The 19,368-nt window shown below is 31.9% G+C and overlaps 1 protein-coding gene across 1 annotated transcript; it reads right to left on the bottom strand.

Moving 5' to 3' along the window:
* Positions 1-11,632: 11,632 nt before the first annotated feature.
* On the bottom strand, positions 11,633-14,768 carry LOC110652876 (uncharacterized). The gene is made up of 2 exons (XM_021808490.2): positions 14,448-14,768; positions 11,633-11,872 (listed from the first exon to the last, which is right to left on the bottom strand). The coding sequence occupies exons 1-2, from the start codon at positions 14,613-14,615 to the stop codon at positions 11,825-11,827; spliced, it is 216 nt and encodes a 71-aa protein (XP_021664182.2). The 5' UTR covers positions 14,616-14,768; the 3' UTR covers positions 11,633-11,824.
* Positions 14,769-19,368: the final 4,600 nt, after the last annotated feature.

Raw genomic sequence — 19,368 nt, 5'->3', positions numbered from 1 at the left:
GGGTGAAGAATGTGCCGGTAGGAGTAAATTGTAAGGGTAGAATTCTCGAAGTAATAGAACTAGTAATCAAGATAAGACTAAGAAATAAAATGAAAGTTGAAGTTGATGATGGGATGGACATCCTTGAAGGATAAAGTATAAGAATGAGAGAAAACAAAGGTTCAAGAATAAGTACAGCAGGTTGAAAAGATATCAACAATACCAAAAAAATAGGAAAAGGAAAGTGGATAAGATGCAAAGGACAGAAAAAGAGCTCGATAGAGCCAGTTATAATGATAAGGATAAGGAGGAATAGGTATGTTAGGAACACACTAAGAGACGTTTAAAACAAGTTATTATGAGATGATAGATTAAAGGAGTAGTAGAGCCTCGATCTGAGTGCTAATGTGTCAGAAGTAGGCCACATACTAAGAAGCTATAGGAAGAAGTCTAGATATTTATATTCCAGAGAAGGAGTGAGAATTGATAAGTCGCATGGGTTGAGTTGTCAGAGAATATAAACACTTTTGTTACCTAGAAGGAGAGACCCAGTTTACTTTCCAATATTGATAAATGATACACTTGGCCCTTGGAGGAGACTCTACCTGACTAGTTACATAAGATCGATAGAGGTTAGTCTAAGTACCTTAGTAATGACACAAGAGAGATTAAAAATTTAAAGTATAATGGGAGTGAGAAGATTTATAGGTATTAACCACTGAAGTCATAAGAAGAGTGAAGATCTCGAACAAGATGCCTAGATTAGGTGCTACAGGAAAGCTACTCATAGGATATCATGGAATAAGGAACATAAGTTATGTCATTGGGGAAACGGAGATTATTAAAACAAAGGAATGATGACTGAAGTCACCAAGAGACATGTTGGGGCGTAATAAAAGTGAGGTAAGCACTAAAGTTGATTAAAGTTATGAGACATCAAGTCAAGAACGGTGAGGTATAGCGAATACTTAAAATGTCAGAAAATGGTCAATGAATAGTTACAAGAGTTTGAAGAATAAATGTTTTACCAATCCCTGCATAGCTGGAGGAGTAATGATTTCACTTGTTCCGATAATCTTCTTTTCCATATCTCTTGTTTCTTCGAAAATTCGAGGATGAATTTTTCTTAAGGGGGGAAGAATGTAACAAAAAAAAAAAAAAATTTCAAAAACGGGAGGAGGAACTCCCCCCCCCCCATTTCTCTTCTCTCCCTCTCCTTCCCTCTCTTCTTCTTCTTCCTTTCTCCGGTGACCGGCCGGCGACGTCCCGAGCAGCTCCCACCGGCCGGCGACCTCGGCGACCACCAAGACCACGAAACGGCGGCAAGAGAGGGAGAGGAGAGAAAACGCGCGCTTCCGGCGCGCACTCGGGCTTCGTCCGACGTCCGATCGAGGCGATTCCGGTGGCGTTGGAAAGCTTGTTCCGAGAGCTTTCTTTTGACACCAATTTTGAAGCAAATGGAGGTCGGATGAGTGAGATATGGAGGAGAGAAGTTTCGGGTTTTTCAAGCTTTTTCGTCAGATCTACGACGATCCGACCGTTGGATCGACGATCCGAGACCACATATGGACTGAGGAAGAGGAGAGGAACATGGTGGTATGATCAGATCCGGCAAAGGTGGCCGTGATCGTGGCCGCCACCGTGCTTGGTGGTGCCGGTGGCATTGAGCTCTGGAGATGGGTCAACTTCCAGAGGCTTCCTCATAAATTTTTGGAATTTTTGAGACAGATAAACTTCGGGTAAGACAATTTTTATTATTTCTCTGTCTGTGGAGCATAAATACAGTGTTTCTTAAACAGGAAAAATTGGAGAAAAATTCTAAGAAAAATATATGATGAAAGTAAAATTATTTGGAGATATTCTATGGTGTTAGTTGAATTTTTGGGTGATCATAGAATATTTTTGAGAAATATGGATGGATTTTAGTTATATTTTTAGCATGTGGGCATATAAGATTAATTGAAATTAAGATAATTAAATTTTATATAATTGGTTGAAGCTTGAGGATGGAGGTTTAAATATGTGAATATTTAATTGGGTTGAATTAGGAATATGTTAACTGTTGGAAACTTATGGAATCGAGTAAAATTCTTGAATAAAATATTCATGGGTGATTAGAAAATTACAATTCATTTTGCAATAGCCTTATAATATTATTAAGGATCATGCAAAATTTTAGAATTTTTAGAGCTTGTTTGAGTGGATTTTTGAAAAATGTCAATTATATGGACTAAAACGTAATTTTTAAAATTTTGAGTATAGTCTGATTTGGAGGGCCCAGGAGGGGCCATGTGATATTAATGAGATGTGATTGTGGAAATTGAGAATTTAGAAGTGTTATTTGAGCCTCTTTGCAGGTTGGGTAGGTCCTGTATAGGGAAACTCACGGATTCCTGCATGAATTAGGCAGTATATTGCCTCTGTAGAGAATTATTATGAGTTAGTACTAAAAAATTTATAATTTAATTATAAGATGATCGAGATCAACTATTTTCTGCATCCAAAGACCACAATAGTCGATTGTCTTTGTGAGTAGAATATTAATTTTAATTGTAATTTCGATATTATTATATGTTCAGCATGCCCATGCATCACTTATATGCATATATTTATGTAGTTAAACTCTAGGCACGATTTATGTTGCATTCATAACTGTTAATATGCCATGGATGTTGTTGTGGTAATTTGGAGCAGTGTGCGTGCGTTGGCGTGCGTGTGATGTGGTGTGGACTATGGATAGGACGGGGTAGTCACGGCTTGAGTAATTCGCTGGGACCCGTTCCTTCGAGGGGTAGTCACGGCTTGAGTAATTCGCTGGGACCCTCGATTTGGTTATTAAGTGGAAGTCCGAGCTTGAGTAATTCGGCACGGGTTGGATTTAAGAGAGTCGATATGGGATCAGCTCCCATATGTTATGATTGATACTACAGGGTGTGTGAGTGCTCCAAATTACCTTTTTGATGTTATGATGTGAAAATGTTGTTGATGTTGCATTTCACTCTACAGGGTACATTAGTTTTAGATAGTTATAGAGATTATGGTTAAAATTGATATTTTACTCTCTGAGTCGAACGCTCACTCCTGTTCAATATTTTTCCAGGCCACAGGAGGAGTTATTTTACAGAGCAACCTGTTTTCTTCCTCGCAGGTTTAACGTCGATTATTTAATTGTATTATTATTCTCTAAATTTGTAATTTAGGACTCCGCATGTGCTAGTAGTAGCATTAAGCCTGTCAGGGACTGTATGAATTCAAGTTTGCGTATTAATAAATGAAAAGAAAAATTTTACGAGTTTTAAATGGTTATAAATGAGGTAACAGGTTGAGCTGGCTCCCTAATTTTTGTTTACGATAATTTCAGGCTAAGTTGGCGAAATATAATTATAATGATTTAATTTAAATTATTTTATGTGCATATTGGGCCTAAATTGTGGGCCTGGTTATGGATTTGAGGAATAGTTAGGCTTACTACGGGCCTCGGGGGCTTTAAGCTGGCCCAGGTCCTAGTGCCGGTCCGGCCCATAGGTTGGGTCGTGACAACTGTTATCCTGCTTGACATATCATCTTAGAATTTACTATTTCCTTTTTACTCTCCATTTATCTTCCATACTTATAATTATTTGTCCAATACTCTTTATACTTAGATATATTGTAGAAGATAAAAGCACTCATAGATTCTTTTAGATCTACTCCAATCTTACCAATAACCACTCCTCTAATCCATGTACTTCTCAATATCTTATAATTACACATATACCTAGCTTGTCCTATTCTGACCGTTATTATCGTTCTACTACATATTATCATATTATTATTTATTTATTTATTTATTATTACTCTTTTTTTTTACATAATTATTCTATCGATCACACTAAAAATATATGTCTAACTCCAAATTTTGACTCTAGGTCTCACCACTCTAAATTTTAATATCAAGCTACATTATCCCTCATCTTGCATATTTATATCCCTTATGTTGACTTTTATCTAACTTACTCCTACTAATCTTGCTTCTTTATTTGACAATACAATTAAAGTTACCACAGCACGCTCAACAGTTACTACCTACTTTGGTTGCACACCTCACCTAATTTTCATTATACTGTCAGCAACCAAAAGGGTTCTTATGTCATTGCCCCATTATCCTACCCTGGGGGTAGAAAACAGAAAAGGTTTAATCCAGATCCTGTAACTCTAAGCTCTAGGCTCAGGCTCCTAACACTACATCAATTATGACCTGCTCTAAGTCCTGTACTTCTGGATTCCATAACTTAACAATGTTCTTCCTAATGCCATCCTTTTCTACACTCTCTATCCTTATTGTTTTTTTGTTTATCTCGTTTACCCTTCCTAGAATCACATTCACCTCCTTGGTATTTTGGCTCTATTCTTCCTAATCTTATCCTAATTTGTTTTTCCAGTTTATTCTTTAGCCAACACTTTTTATCTTACCCAAATCCGAATTTTCACTCTTCCATCCTTTAGCTCTATTTTCTTTTTGAACCTGATTGTCATATCAGAAACTTATACCTTTCCACTATCCCTACCACGTCATCTATACCTCAATGTTACTCAGAATTGATCCGCTAACTACCCTAACTAGACTTCTACTGGCATTCAGGCTATCTCTCCTACTGCATTTGAACCGCACTCCATATATACATATTCTATGATTTATCGATGCTAACTTTTGTCCTTTTTCTTTTACTTTATTTGAAGTATACTTTAGTCTTAAGCATTAAGAAGCTAAGGATAAACTTAGGGAATAACAGTCATACTTCTCCTGCGTGATCTCTATTCTTACCTTTTTGGACTACATACTACCCCCTACTACCTTAGGGAGGGGATCTGTAGCAACTCTAATATTTTATATCCATTTAATTAGCTGAAACTTAAAATACTCAGTATCTAAACCCGTTATTCAATTTAAAGGCTTACATACATCTTGATCTTACATCTTATAATTTCTACATGGAACTTGTACCCTCTCCAGAACACCTGAGCTAACAACTCTCTATCTCATGCTACAATCCCATCTGGGACACTACTCCATAAGTCATCATTATCAGTAATAACCTTCGATCCCTTCTAAAAAGATGGGACTATACCCTAACTTACTGTAACAAAGGTACTACATTTATCAACTTGCCAAAACCATGTCAAATTAATGACTCTCTTATCATATCATAGCTCTGTAAATCATCAATTCATAGTTTTGACCTTCCCTAGGTAGTAGGGTAGTACTTTACACCTTACTGATACACACAAGATATACTATTCTCACTAAGCTCTAAGCAAAACGTCTGTTATACTGCAAAAACCATCCAAAATTCCATACCGAAGACCAGATGGTCTCACTCTATAGATGTCACCTTTACTTTGCAACTAATCCACAACCTCTGGTCTGATGGCAACTCTTGATGTAACTCGAGCTCATGCTAGGGTAACCGAGTTACTGACTCTAGTTACCACCCAACTGTGACCTTTCGATATTCTAGCTCTAGATCCCTAACTAGGAGTTCCCAACTCCTCTACAGATATAAAACTCTGTTCTGGCATAATTGTACCAAAACAGAGGCCATCCGCAAACACCCTCATTATGGAGCACCACAGGGATGCACGCAGCCCTACACAATAATCTCATATCGGTACTGTAATCTGTAGCTTACAGAGCAGACATCAAGAATATTGTATAATTACTACGATACATCCTGACAGATTAGATCTCCTAATCTCTTATCTCTCTTGAATCTACTATTATCATAAACTTACTCTGACTGGGTCATTTACTGACGACTGCCAGCAGTGGTATCCTCACCCTTATCTAGTGCAATTATACTATCAAAACTCACCTTTATGTACTCGTGCCTAGCACCAGATAGGCACAACACTTAGACCCATACTGATAGAAATATAGTGTTTCTTGGAGAACGTATTTTCATGGCAGACCTCAATATGTCTGCTAACTCTATTTCACACTTCTATGTACTTCACAAAACTGAGGTGCTAAACTGAAGCACTCTTATATTAACCGAGGAATAACGCAGAATCTAAAAATGAAGAATTACAGAAAAAAGATGAAATAGAATCCTATACTCCGCATGTGACAACTCTAGGTGCACACTTTCCCATGAATCTAAAGCCTAAGCTCTGATACCACTTTTGTCATGACCCAACTTATGGGCCGGACCGGCACTAGGACCTGGGCCAGCCTAAAGCCCCCGAGGCCTGTAGTAAGCCTAACTATTCCTCAACCCAACTCTAAGGCCCATTTGGGCCCAATTTTAAGAATTCAACCGGACAGAGTCCAACTATAAAATGGACTATTCAACGGAGAGTTTTTGACTCGCCCGACCTGTAAACACAATATATAATAAATTGGGGAGCTCAGCTCACCCTCCACATAATCAAAATGTCATAACTCAAATAGGAGCTCAGCTCCCTCATCCAATCCCATCATGCATACAGTTAATAATTTTACAGGTCTAACATAACTTTTATAATACAGGCCCAAAATAAAAATAAGTGCTTCTAACACATGCGGAGTCTAAAATTTAACTCAATTATATAAAATACATTAAATACTATTAATGGACCTGCGAAGAAGAAGAGTAGGTTAGCCACAATAAATAATCCTCCTGTAGCCTGGAAAAATAGATGAACAGGAGTGAGCGTTCAACTCAGAGAGTAAAATACCAATTTTAATCATAATCTCTATAACTATCTAAAGCTAATGCACCCTGTGGAGTGAAATGCAACATCGTCATAATTTTCATATCATAACAGCAAAAAGGCAATTTGGAGCACTCACACACCCAACACTATCAAGCAATACATATATGGGAGCTGATCCCCTATACAGCCCTCTTAATCCAACCTCTGCCAGCGAGTGTCTCTCAAGCCGTGTCTACCTCGAAGGACTGGGTCCTAGCGATTGTCTCTCAAGCTGTGTCTACTCGTCCTGTCCATATCCAATACCATACAACACCCATGCGACGCACACACACTGCTCCAAATTACCACAAACAACATCCATGGCACTTCAACAATTATGAATGCAATATAAAACGTGCCTAGTGTTTAACTACATAGATACATATTTATAAGTGATGCATGGGCATGCTTGAACATATAATAATATCGAAATTACAATTAAAATTAATATTTTACTCACAAACTTGAACCAAGGTCACTGCGGCGGCTGGGCGATGGAGGAAGGCTATCCCAACTCACCTGACAATTTCATTGCAATTATTTAATATATTTGACTCAATACAAGTTTAGAAAAAACTAAAGACACTCTAAGTTGTGTTGAAAATCCGATAGAGTCTCCCCTATACCTATGACCTACCCAACCTGTAAAATGGTTCAAATAACACTTCTAAACTCAACCCATATCTCATCATCATTATATGGCCTCTCCTGGGCCCTCCAAACCAAGCAATAATCACAACATCAGATAACTCAATTATAAGATTTCAAAACTAATATTTTTCAAAAACTATCCAAACTAACTTTAAAAATTCTATAAACCTACCCCGCAGTCCTTAACAATATTATAAGGCTATTGCAATAGGAATTGTAATTTTTTTATCATCTACGAATATTTTATAAATTTTATTATAACTTAGTACAAGGCAAAATTTGAGTAATGTAGAGTTCGAGTTTACCTATGCCAAATCTGACAACTGAAACGCGACTAAAACGTCTGAAAACGGTGGGGTAGCCTATAATTTTGACTCGATTCTGAAATTGTTCCAGCAGCTTATCTGCTCGACTCGAAATTACAGATTCAGGCGACGATCGAATTTCCACGAAATAAAAGTACATACGCGAAGTCTACAATATCAGGGTTAGAATAATATATATATATATATATATATATATATATATATATATATATATTTTTATATATTATTTGAAAATTAGGGAAGTTACAAACTCATTTCTGCATCTTTGATTTTTTTTTTAATTAATTTTGGTTGATTTTTTTGTAATGAATAAAAACTTTTAAAATAATATATATTAATTTGTTATGAGCCTCACATTTCTATGTGACTATCATTTAACAGTTATATATCAGCACATGACTGAAATTAATTGTTGAATTAAAATTAAAATGAATAGTGTCTAATATACTACAATTAAAAATTGAAGTATTAATTAACTCAAATAAAAATTAAAGATTAACTAACTGTTGGACTAAAATTATTTAAACACTAATTTTATATAAATATATTAATTAAAATAAGGGTCAATTTATATCTTATGAAATTGACATCATGACAATTAAATTTAAAATTGTAAATTTGAGTCAATTACATTTAAGCCATCTTTAGTAAAACATAATCAATAATGTGATGGAATAAGAATTACATTACTTGTTTAATTGCTTACTTTGGCATATTACTATCCTTAATTCCCTTATAAAGAAAAAAAAAAGTAATTCTCATTATATAATAAAAGACACATAATACTAATTATAATAGATTCTTTTGAAATAAATCATTTACGATAAAAGAATTTAATACACAATCATAAATAAATTTTATTTTTTTATAATGAATTTTTTTTAAAATTAAAAGAATTAAAATTTTCATTTTAAATATAAAAATAATAAAAATAATAATTAAATTAAGAGGATAATTTTTTATGAATCACTCTTTCAATTTCTAAATACTTCTATAAATATTATATTACCCAATAGCATAGATAAAAAATATATGATTAAAATAATAAATACTTTCATGAAAGTTATAGCTGAACACAGCCTTAAAAAATCAAGTTACTAGTTTTTTTTTTTTTTAATTTATTATATTTAGATAATTGTTGATATCTCCACTCAAAAATCGAACATACAGTTGCCCAGCTTTGGCAGTGAGAATGCCATCACCATTATCTCTTCTCGCAAATTGGTTCAGTCTCATCCTTTTCATGAATTTGAAAATTTTATATCTACCTTCATTTGAGGCCGCGACTAAGAAATTAGTCAGTCGGTAAAAAAATACATTGTTTTGCTCAATTCAAATTAAAAAATTAGTATGAATTAATAAAATATATTGAGATGATAAAAAAAAAATCATAATACTTTTAAATTTTCTATATATAATATAAATAGAGTAAAAATTAAAAAATATATATATATATATAATTTATAAAAATGCTACAGTTTTAAATCTGTAATTATTATTAATAAGTTTTCATTTTCTAAAAGCATTGCATTGCATGATGGCTTTATTTTTCATATTATTATCGATATATTTCTTGATATATATAATTAAAAAATCAATAAATAATTGATCACATTCATTTTAATAGTTGATTCTGCACAATTTTCATCGTAAAAAATACTCCTTCAGAACTTGAGATTACAATAGATAATATCAATATATGTAATTAAAAAATTATTAACTAATTGATCCCATTTAATTCAACAATTGAGTCTGTACAATTTTTCACTGCTAAAAATGCCCTTTTAAAATTTGCGGTTCCAATAAGTAATATCAATGATAATTTCACAAACAAGTATAATAATTGATGGATAAATTAAAATTTTCTTTTGAAACCATAAATTTCCTTAATTATTAGAAACTCGTCATTAGAGCGATTATCAAGTGCCATAAGTTCCATTGATGAAATTCATATGAGTAAAATTAAGCAAGATGAAACAAATTTTCTTTATCAAAGATGAAAATGAATCATTTAGATTTAAACATGCTACATTAAAAAGTAATTTGTTATTCATCTCAATAAAATGACAATTAAATTTTGAAATTGTAAATTTATGACAGCATAAAATAGCTCTACTTGATAATGGTACAAACTCATAGCTCGACAAATTTTTCAGGCTATGATCTCTCCATTATTGGAAACATATCATCTATATTCAAAACAATTATATCATTTCTCAAAAAAATTCACAACCCCAAATCCTCAAGAGTATCCAACACTGGTCACCCACTCATCACCATCAATTCATCACATCAGGGTTCACAATCAAATAGCTTAAATTTGAGCTAGAGCTTCAGGGAATTGCTTGCTTTGTTGCGTATAGAGCCTAGTACTCATATCAAAACTACAAGATTGTAGACAAGGTGACCTGCTCAGTCGCTCACTCTAAGCTCTCTAGCCATCTTTGTCATCCAAGTTCAAAATCTAAGCTTAACAACACTGAGAAGACAATGTCTTTTAAGTACATAATGGTTGAATTGCTAGAAATAGCAAGTTGAAGCTAGTGACCACAAGAGGCAGAAAAATTCCAGCGTTCTAGGTTCGAAGGGACGCGAATTATAAAGAGCTTATGGAGTTTGAGCCTAGAACTGGAAATGATGAGGGAAGTAGCTTGCCTAGTTTAGATCTATTGCAAATTAGTCTGTCTCGGTGTCCACAATCCAAATGCAAGTGTGTGATACTGCTCTGTGACTCCTGGGCTGGTAGGGTATTCTGTAGCTGTTGTCAAAGCTATTAAATTTGTTTGTGATCGTAAGAACATTAAGCCCCAAGTCCTTTGTAAAGGGAGTGGCCGGTCATCATTTCTCATTACTTATAGAGGCTAGGTTTTAGTATTTTATGAAGGGGCTTACAGAGGATGCTCTTTGGGATTACATGCAAAGGTTGTTAAAAAAGAGATTTAAGGCCAACACAGTATGTTGATGTCAAAACCCCAATTCTGGGAAAGAATTGATGTATCATAAACACCACTTTAAAGTAGAGGTTAAAAGGAAAAACTGAAAATTTAATCCACTATAAAAATTATAAAAATCAAATTAAAAAGGATATTAATTAATTTCAAACAGTTTGATATATAATTTTCACTTTAAAAAATAATAGTTAACCGGCCATACTCAAATATATAGAAATAAATAAAATATTATTTATTAAATACAAATATACTTGATAAATACATATATTTATAATATCTTTTAACTTTTAATCACAATTTTGTATAAATTTATATATGTTCATTTTTATTTTATAATAATTGTAACGTGTAAAAAAAATCTAGTTAATAATCATTATTAAAAAAAAATTTCAGTGAAATGTAAGTTAAATTAATTAATATAGATTAAATTTAATTCATTAATTCAAAAACCGGTTAATCGTTGAACCAAACTGAAAAACAAAAAAAAAAAAAGGGTTAATCGAGAGATTCAAGAAACTAACTAATGGACCGGCTAACCATTCCGTGCTCACCCACCCAGAATTTGAAGCATATATATTTATCAACTGATTTTACCAAGTGTTCAAGTTGGTCCCTCAGGCAACTATTGAGCATAAAGCCCTGCCTGATTATCCCATAGGTTTACTCGAACATCAGGCAAACTCACGTAGTTTTGTCGATGAGCCAGTCTGAATCGGCGTAAAAGCATGCCCGAGATCAACCCAAATTCAAAGGGCTCAACCCCAATTTGGGCTTAATTTGGAGAGTAGAATTTAGAATCCTACCAGTTGGTTTTTTTTCTAACCTCTTACATTATGAAACTAATATTTAGTCACTAGGCTATTACTCCAATGCAACAAGGACACCCTTCATTTACCTATAATTAATATGTTCCATATCAACGATTTTGGTATCAGGAATGGGTGAACTGAGTTATCAATTTTCCGACTGTTCAGACAGCCCTAACAAAAAAGATCCGCATCATCACAGACATACTGAATCAAAGATGATTATAGCAAACCATACAGAATTCTCAGCAGATTGGCAGACTTCAAAAAACACAACATTATAGATCAACAAAGAAAAATAAGCAATTCCCAGATATGGTAAAAGGGGTCCTAATGGAAAACCAGTTTTACTTTTGGTGCAATTATTATCGATTGCCTAGCAATTTAAAGAAGAAAGTCAAAGGAACTTCCTGTATGGCCTGCCTGCATCCTCATCTTGCATATTCTGTCAGCGCATATAACCAATATGTCAATGAAGTTAACAAGTTCAACAATCAAAACAAAAAAGAACTAAGAATCACTTCTAAACAATGGGAGGATTCACAATATCACAGGAACTGTAATGTAAATAATCAACCAAGACCAGCCATGAGTTGATGCTTTTCTACAGCCCAATCAGATATGCTACAATAAACTTTACTACAAGTAATCAACCAATATATTGAGTCTATGTTTCCCCACATTCTATGAAATAAGTTCACAACTTGTAAGACATACACAATTAACAACAAAAGCCCATTTTTCAACTGATAAGAGTATTAATCAGTAGTCATAAGCATAAATGCATAATGCCATATAATTTGAGGAGAATATGCTACTAGAACAAATGAATTATTAGTCAGAGATGTCAAATGTTATATTTAAGCCTACATTGATGAACTTCTTATGTAGTGGCAGAAATATTCCAATGTGCTAAGCCAATGTAAAATTTTACCAACAAAACAAACCTAGCCTAAAATTTTGAAATCTAATTAGACAAAGGAAAAAAAAAAAAAATACAATAAACTAGCAAATATGGTATTTAATCAGGACTAGTACCCAGAATGCAGGACCTACTCATGCTCAGGAAAAGAACTAATCAGAAAAACAATACTTTCTGGCAGTGCAACTGATGCATCAAGGCCACAATTAAAGAAGTATGGAAACCACAAAAACCAAAAAGCAACAAATTTTTTCTGCTTCTAAATTGAGTATTTCAGTTTCACTATCAAAGTGAAAGGACAAATCCCCTCTTGCTTTCAAATGGTGCATGCACACGCAGTTCAAACCCATTAATGCACTCCAATGTACAATCATCTCCGGCAAAAACCTATATGATTCTGTAAATAAGTAATGGAGGACTCCCAACTAATTATCCAAACAACAACCTCCCTTTGAAAGTAGAAAATATGCCCACAAACTTCAACTTGCATCATCTGCTATCCAGTGTGCAATTATCATCCCTCAAGAACAGATAACATTTTTAATATAAATTTAGGTATAATATGAAATTCAAGTGAAAACAATTCAATAGCAAAACAAGTTTAGACAAGACTAACTCCTGACCAAACCACAAAGTGTTATGAAGTTCCCTCTATCCATTAATATGATGAAACATGGAAATGAAAGAATTGGGACAAGAAAAGGTTGTCATCCTGCAATCAATTTTCAAGGAAAATGAAAGAAGAAAACAAACTTCTGAATCTTATCATTGTTTCCAAAGAAAGAAAATTTCAACTGATTTTTTTTTTTTAGAAATTGAATGATTAATTGACACAGCCTACCAATCATCCCTGAACTAAGCCAATAAGAAGATGACATGCACACAAGTCTTGATGCCACACCAACATATTGCTTTATTTGCATAACCATTAAAGATATAACCTGTCACCTTTTAATTGGTTGAGCACTTAATTTTATTTTAATCTAATGCCACCACCTAATAATTTTCAACTTTTTAGGTCACAAGCAATGAAAGTCCAAGTCCAAATCCAAATGCATACAAGAGTTTGTTTCTCTAAAAGTAACTATCGACCACCCCAAGCATTAGTGCAAGAGCATATGCAGAGATTGTACTTTTGCGAAATGAATGAATTTATTCTGTCTCTCCCTATCAGCAATTCTAACCTGAAGTAATCTAATCTTAATCCCAAAATCAGATTTAATCAATGGTGACCACAAATAAATTATCCAAGTCTTGATGTTCAGTTGATGTCCAACTAGATTGAAGTCCACTACAATTTGAAGCAAAATAGGTGAACCAAAATATGCCAATAAAAATATTTCAATAAATTCAATTTCAAATCTAATCCTAATATCTTCTATAAAAAATAGATCCTACAACATACAATTTTGCATTGTGTAGTCACTTTTTGTTAAGATTTGCCTAAATAATTAAAGAGGTGATACATCCAAGACAGATAGCATTTGTAAGTTTTATTTAACTCCACAAGTCAAAGGTGAATGTCAACAGCAGAAAATAGTGCCCTACTTCCGAACCCAATCTTTTAATGAGTTTTCGAACAAATATAAATATATATATATATATATATATATATATATATATATACCAGTTACTAGGGAACTCCTGGTAACTGTAAACCTGATCTACAAATGGTGAAAAATCAATCAAATCTGGAGAAATGCGTTTTAAAAAAAAAAAGACTAATCTAATACTCTAGATATCAAATGGAAGCATAAAAGCCATGTAGGAAGCATCCAAAATATCAAATACATACTTAATTCTAACCTAATGCTCTAATTAAACTGGAAGTGTTCTCTTCGAAGAAAGCCATACTAACCACACTAATAGTTTCCACGAATAAAATGGAAAACGGGAAAATAAGCACCACAAGACCCATTCCATAGGTCACAATTCCAGACGCTAATTAATAAAAAATCCAATCAAAAAATGGGATATGCATCCCAATTGCAATTTGGGTTAAAATAGATCGAAAATAAATTTGCAAGAAAAAAAAAGATCTGAGATAATTAAAATGACAAAATAGAAGTAGGGAGAGCGAGAGGGAAGAGAAATTTACGAATTCTTTGACGATGCCCTTGTAGATGAAGATGGGAATAGCGATGCCGAATAATCCAACGAGGGCGAAGTTGCGTCGAGTCCAGCGAAAGTTGTACTCGAGATTCTCACGAGCACTGCTCCAGTCCTCTATAAACCTATTCTTGTTAGTCTCCATTCCTCCTCCCATTTTGCTTTCTTCTCTTTTCCTCCTTCACTCGTCTATCTATCTGCATTTTTCTCACCTCCGTTTCATGGTTTCGTTATGCTGCGCGTCAATGAGCTAACTGTTTGGCTACAAGGATTAGCATGTTCCGGAACTTGTATTTGCTACTGTTTGGGTACAAGGTTTGAAAGTTGTTATTCTGGGAATAGCCGCATAACTAGTACCTATAGTCAATTTAACTGATTTTTTAATTTGTAACAATTTAATTTTAAAATTTTATTTTATTAATAAAATAGTTATTACATTTAAATAATTATTTATTTTACATTCAAATAATTACATATTTTATAAATAAATAATAATTATCTAAAAGAAAAATTACTCAAAAAAAATTATCATTGTGGTACCTAATGCATTTTTTTAAATAATTTATTATTTAGTTATTTTATAAAAAAAAAATAAATTAAATCTAATTTAGTTCTAGAAGCTAGTTGAATGGAAAAGGATTGTACAAATCTTCATATTTAACACTTTTATTTTCTAACACTTTATAAATAAATAAAATTTAAGTCTTTGAATTCATATTATCATATGATATTGATAGAAAAATAATTGACATATGTATTTAACAGAAACTAGGAATTTGAGAAAAATAGAAAATGGGTAGAAAATTGAGGAGAAGAATTGGTAAGTGTTTTTCTGGTGATCAAAGTTGGAATTTGCTTTGAAAATAGAAAAGAGGAGTTGTTTTCTTGAAAATTTTTTTAAGAAAATTGAAAGGTAAAGCTTTATGTTTATATGAGTCAATTTTTAAAATGGAGAATTATTTTAATTTTTAAAAATTTAATTAAGATTTAAAAAATAAATTTGTTTTTCATTACTTTTCTTTATAATAAAAGTTATGTTTTTCAAATAGAAAAACATTGGCTTCTCCATCACCAAAATTATATTATAACTCTTTTATAACTAAAATTAAATAATTATTTAAAAATATATATAATAAATTATATTATTATTATAAAATAAATAAATAATGCATACTAAAGTTTATTTTATTTTTCAAAATTTTTAATTATAAAAATATGATTTTTTTTTTAATTTTAAATTAAAAAACTGCTTTTTATTATTGATAAGTGAACAAGTTTCATGTTATATATATATATCCAAAATGGTTTTACAAGAGTATGCTATCTAATTTAATAAGAATACTTTTAAAAATTGACATATTACATAATCTTTATTTTTATATTTTTTATATAAAAAAGAACTTATCATATTAAAAATTAATTTTTTATTTAATATTTTTAATTGCAATAACTAAAATATTATCTTATACTAAAAAAATACTATAAAAAATAATATTTTTAATTAAATGTTGAGTTAGATTAAAAAAAGAGTGAATTATTTTTAAAAAACTATATATATATATATATATATATATATATATATATATATATATATATATATATATATATATATTCACTAGGAAATTATTTATGAAATTTAAGTGTTTATTTTTAAAAATATTTCTTATATTTAAAATTTAAGAATTTTAACAATAATAATTGAAAAATAGCCACATGATATTTTTACAATAATAATTAATCTAAAATAGAAGAATCAGTTTTTAGAACGAGATTCGCCAAAGTAGTGATTCCACCACAATACTTTTGCTGAACAATATCCGCTCCAAGACCACCCTTATCGTTAAGGAATCGCCATCCCAACTTCGCTAAAAGGGTAGAATTTATATCCCGACTTCTTCGAATACCAAGACCACCCTTATCCGGCGACAAGGTAAGCTGATGCCAATTCACCAAATGAACACGTCTCCATCCCCGCTGATCACCCCAGATAAGACTCGGAATCCGTTTATCAATCTCATCGCAGACAGACAGTGGGAGATACACCGACTGCATCACATGATTAGGAAGTGTAGATAACACAGATTTAGCAAGAGTTATTCTACCTGCAAGGGAGAGATGATTACACTTCTATCCCACAAGAGACTGATCCAATCTGTTGAAAATAAACTCAAAGTCAGATTTGCAAGCCCTCCCCTATATCATATATTTGCCTTGGTCCTCAGTTTCTTCCATACCAGTAAAATCAGCTATCACCCTTCGCATATCAGAAGGCAAATTAGCAGAGAAAAACATCTTAGCAAAATTAACTTTTTGTCCCGAAGCTTGACCAAAAACATCCAAACAGTTTTCAACTACCCGCATTTGATCTATCGAAGCGTGAGCAAATAAAAGCAAATCGTCCGCAAAAAATAAGTGAGAAAGACACAGACCACTACGGGTAATAGAAATTGGCTTCCAGTCATGTTCTTCAACTGCAAGAGAAATTTGGTGAGCCAACCTTTCCATGCATAACACAGAGGTATGGAGAAATAGGATCCCCCAACTAAAGAGACAATAGATGTTATAAATAGCTTGTATGTTAGATAAAAGAGAAAAAATAATTTTCATATTATTGAAATATATGAAAAGAAAGAAGTGAAATATATATATATATATATATATATATATATATATATATATATATATATATATTATTTTGTTGTGACACTTGGCACGTATGTATGTGAAATAAAAAAATTATATTATTTTAATTCTCGTAAAAAAATTACGAACTGATGTATTTATTAACAAGTAGATGTATATGTTAATAAACAGACATGTCTATTACATACAAATAGTTATGACTGTTAGAAGATGTGTCTTTTAATAAACGAATATAATTGTATCTGTTAGAAGATATACCGATTTAAATAAACAGTTATGTCTGTTAAAAATAGACAGATATGTTTGTCTAGAACATGTGCCATAACTTTTTATAATTTATAAATATGGATGAGTTTTCAATTCAGAAATATACTACTTCTATTTCTTCTTCTTCTTCTCTTTTAGTCTCTCTAAATACGGTTCGTATAAAGAGTTCTTAAGTAAAATCTTCAGGAGTTGCTGTCTACAGATTTTAGATTTTATTGTATACTGGAGGTATATTATTATAACCTTGCAGTAATCTAGTGGGAGCAATTAATACTTTAAAGATAGTGATTCATTGCGTTTCAAAGCCTATTTTACAGCCACTGCAAATTATATTCACTGAAAAGGTGAAAGCTAATAAAAAAAATGAAGAAGATGAATTGCTATGCAGAGGTCATATTCTCAACAACTTGTCAGATAGACTGTATAATCTATTTACTTCTGTCAAGTGTAGAGGTCATATTCTCAACAACTTGTCAAATAGGCTGTATTATCTATTTACTTCTGTCAAGTTTTCAAAGTAAATTTGAAATTCGCATGAGTTCAAATACAACACAGAAAAATAAGGTGTAAATAAATTTCTTATCATAAAATATTTTTGAATTCCAAATAGTTAATAATGTGTCTATTATCGATAAGTAACATATCCTTCCATGAGTTATGTATCCTTATTTCAAAACTTAAGAATTTGAAAGTGGTGGTTCCTAAGTTATTGTAAATAGGAGGAATAATAGCAAAACTTACTCCTAGTTTGAATGTTTGTAGGAAGAAATTTTTGCATACTATATAAAACTTTTTTCTTAAACAGATTTCGAAACACTTGCATATTTAAAAAAATTTTATGTGATAATTTGTCTTTATGTTGATGACATGCTTATAATTAGAAGAAATATAAAGTTATATTATGATGCTAAAGCTCATGGTGAATGTGTTAAAGAAGGTAATAAGATTTATGTGCATAAGTCGAAAAACACTTTTTGTATGCATAAATTCTAATTCATATTGATTGTGTCTATCACTAACTAGGTGTAATATTATTAAAATATTAGTGATAGAAAAATTTGTCTCATTTTGAAAGAGTTATGTCTGTTCATTAATATGTATCAAAATGAACTATTTATTACCGATAGTTATATCTGTTTTAAAAGGTGTAAATGAATAAATATAATTATTCTAAGAGATACAAAGTGAATGGTTGTATCTGTTCTAAAAGGTATAAGTAAACAGATGTAATTATTCTAATAGATACAAAGTGAACTGTTATATACATTCGAAGAGATGTAAATGCTTTATGAAGAGTAGTTTGGAACAAAAAAATCTATTAACTTTTCTCTTTTGTCTCTTCTCTTCATTTCTACCTACAATCAACACTATTATTCTTTAATTCATTCTTGAGAGAATTTTAAAATTACTGTCTAAAATTATATTTTTGTTATTATCCTAGAGGAATCTACTTAAACTACCCAGCTATAACATAGTGGGGGTTTTGCTCTTTACCAATCTCATTATGTTGAGAAAATATTAAATAAATTTAATCATTTAAAAGTCAAAGAAGCAAAAAATTTCATATGATGTTTCTTCCAAATTAACTGAAAAATTCTGGTAGGGCAATTGCTCAAATTGAGTATACTAATACTATTGATAGCTTAATATATGCTATGTATTATACTAGACCTGATATTTTTTTCGCAGTATGTAAATTATCAAGTTATACTAGTAATATTAGTATGAAATACTGGAAAGAAATTTCAAGGGCTTTTAGATATTTAAAAGGAATTATAAACTATGGATTGTTCTGTGATAAATTTTCAATTTTGTTAAAACCATATAAAGAGTTGTATCCATGCAAAGAGTTGTCCCTTGGCCAAAAGATGTAACCAAATGAAAAGATGCTATTCTTATTAATAGTTACATGCATAAAGAGATGAATTTATTGGCCAAAAGGTTGGTACATTTTGAGTAGTAAATATAAGAGCCTTACAAGTCATTTATAAGAAGTGACA

This window comes from Hevea brasiliensis, chromosome 1 (genome assembly GCF_030052815.1).
Source record: "Hevea brasiliensis isolate MT/VB/25A 57/8 chromosome 1, ASM3005281v1, whole genome shotgun sequence".
NCBI lineage: Eukaryota > Viridiplantae > Streptophyta > Magnoliopsida > Malpighiales > Euphorbiaceae > Hevea > Hevea brasiliensis.
The sequence above is the reverse complement of the archived record's forward strand: the minus strand, read 5'-3'. Positions and strand labels throughout refer to the sequence as shown.

Coding starts and splice junctions, on each gene's coding strand:
- LOC110652876 (XM_021808490.2), bottom strand. CDS start 14,615: ATGGGAGGAGGAATGGAGACTAACAAGAATAGGTTTATAGAGGACTGG. Junction 11,873..14,447: donor AGGGCATCGTCAAAGAATTC/GTAAATTTCTCT, acceptor ATGCGCTGACAG/AATATGCAAGATGAGGATGC.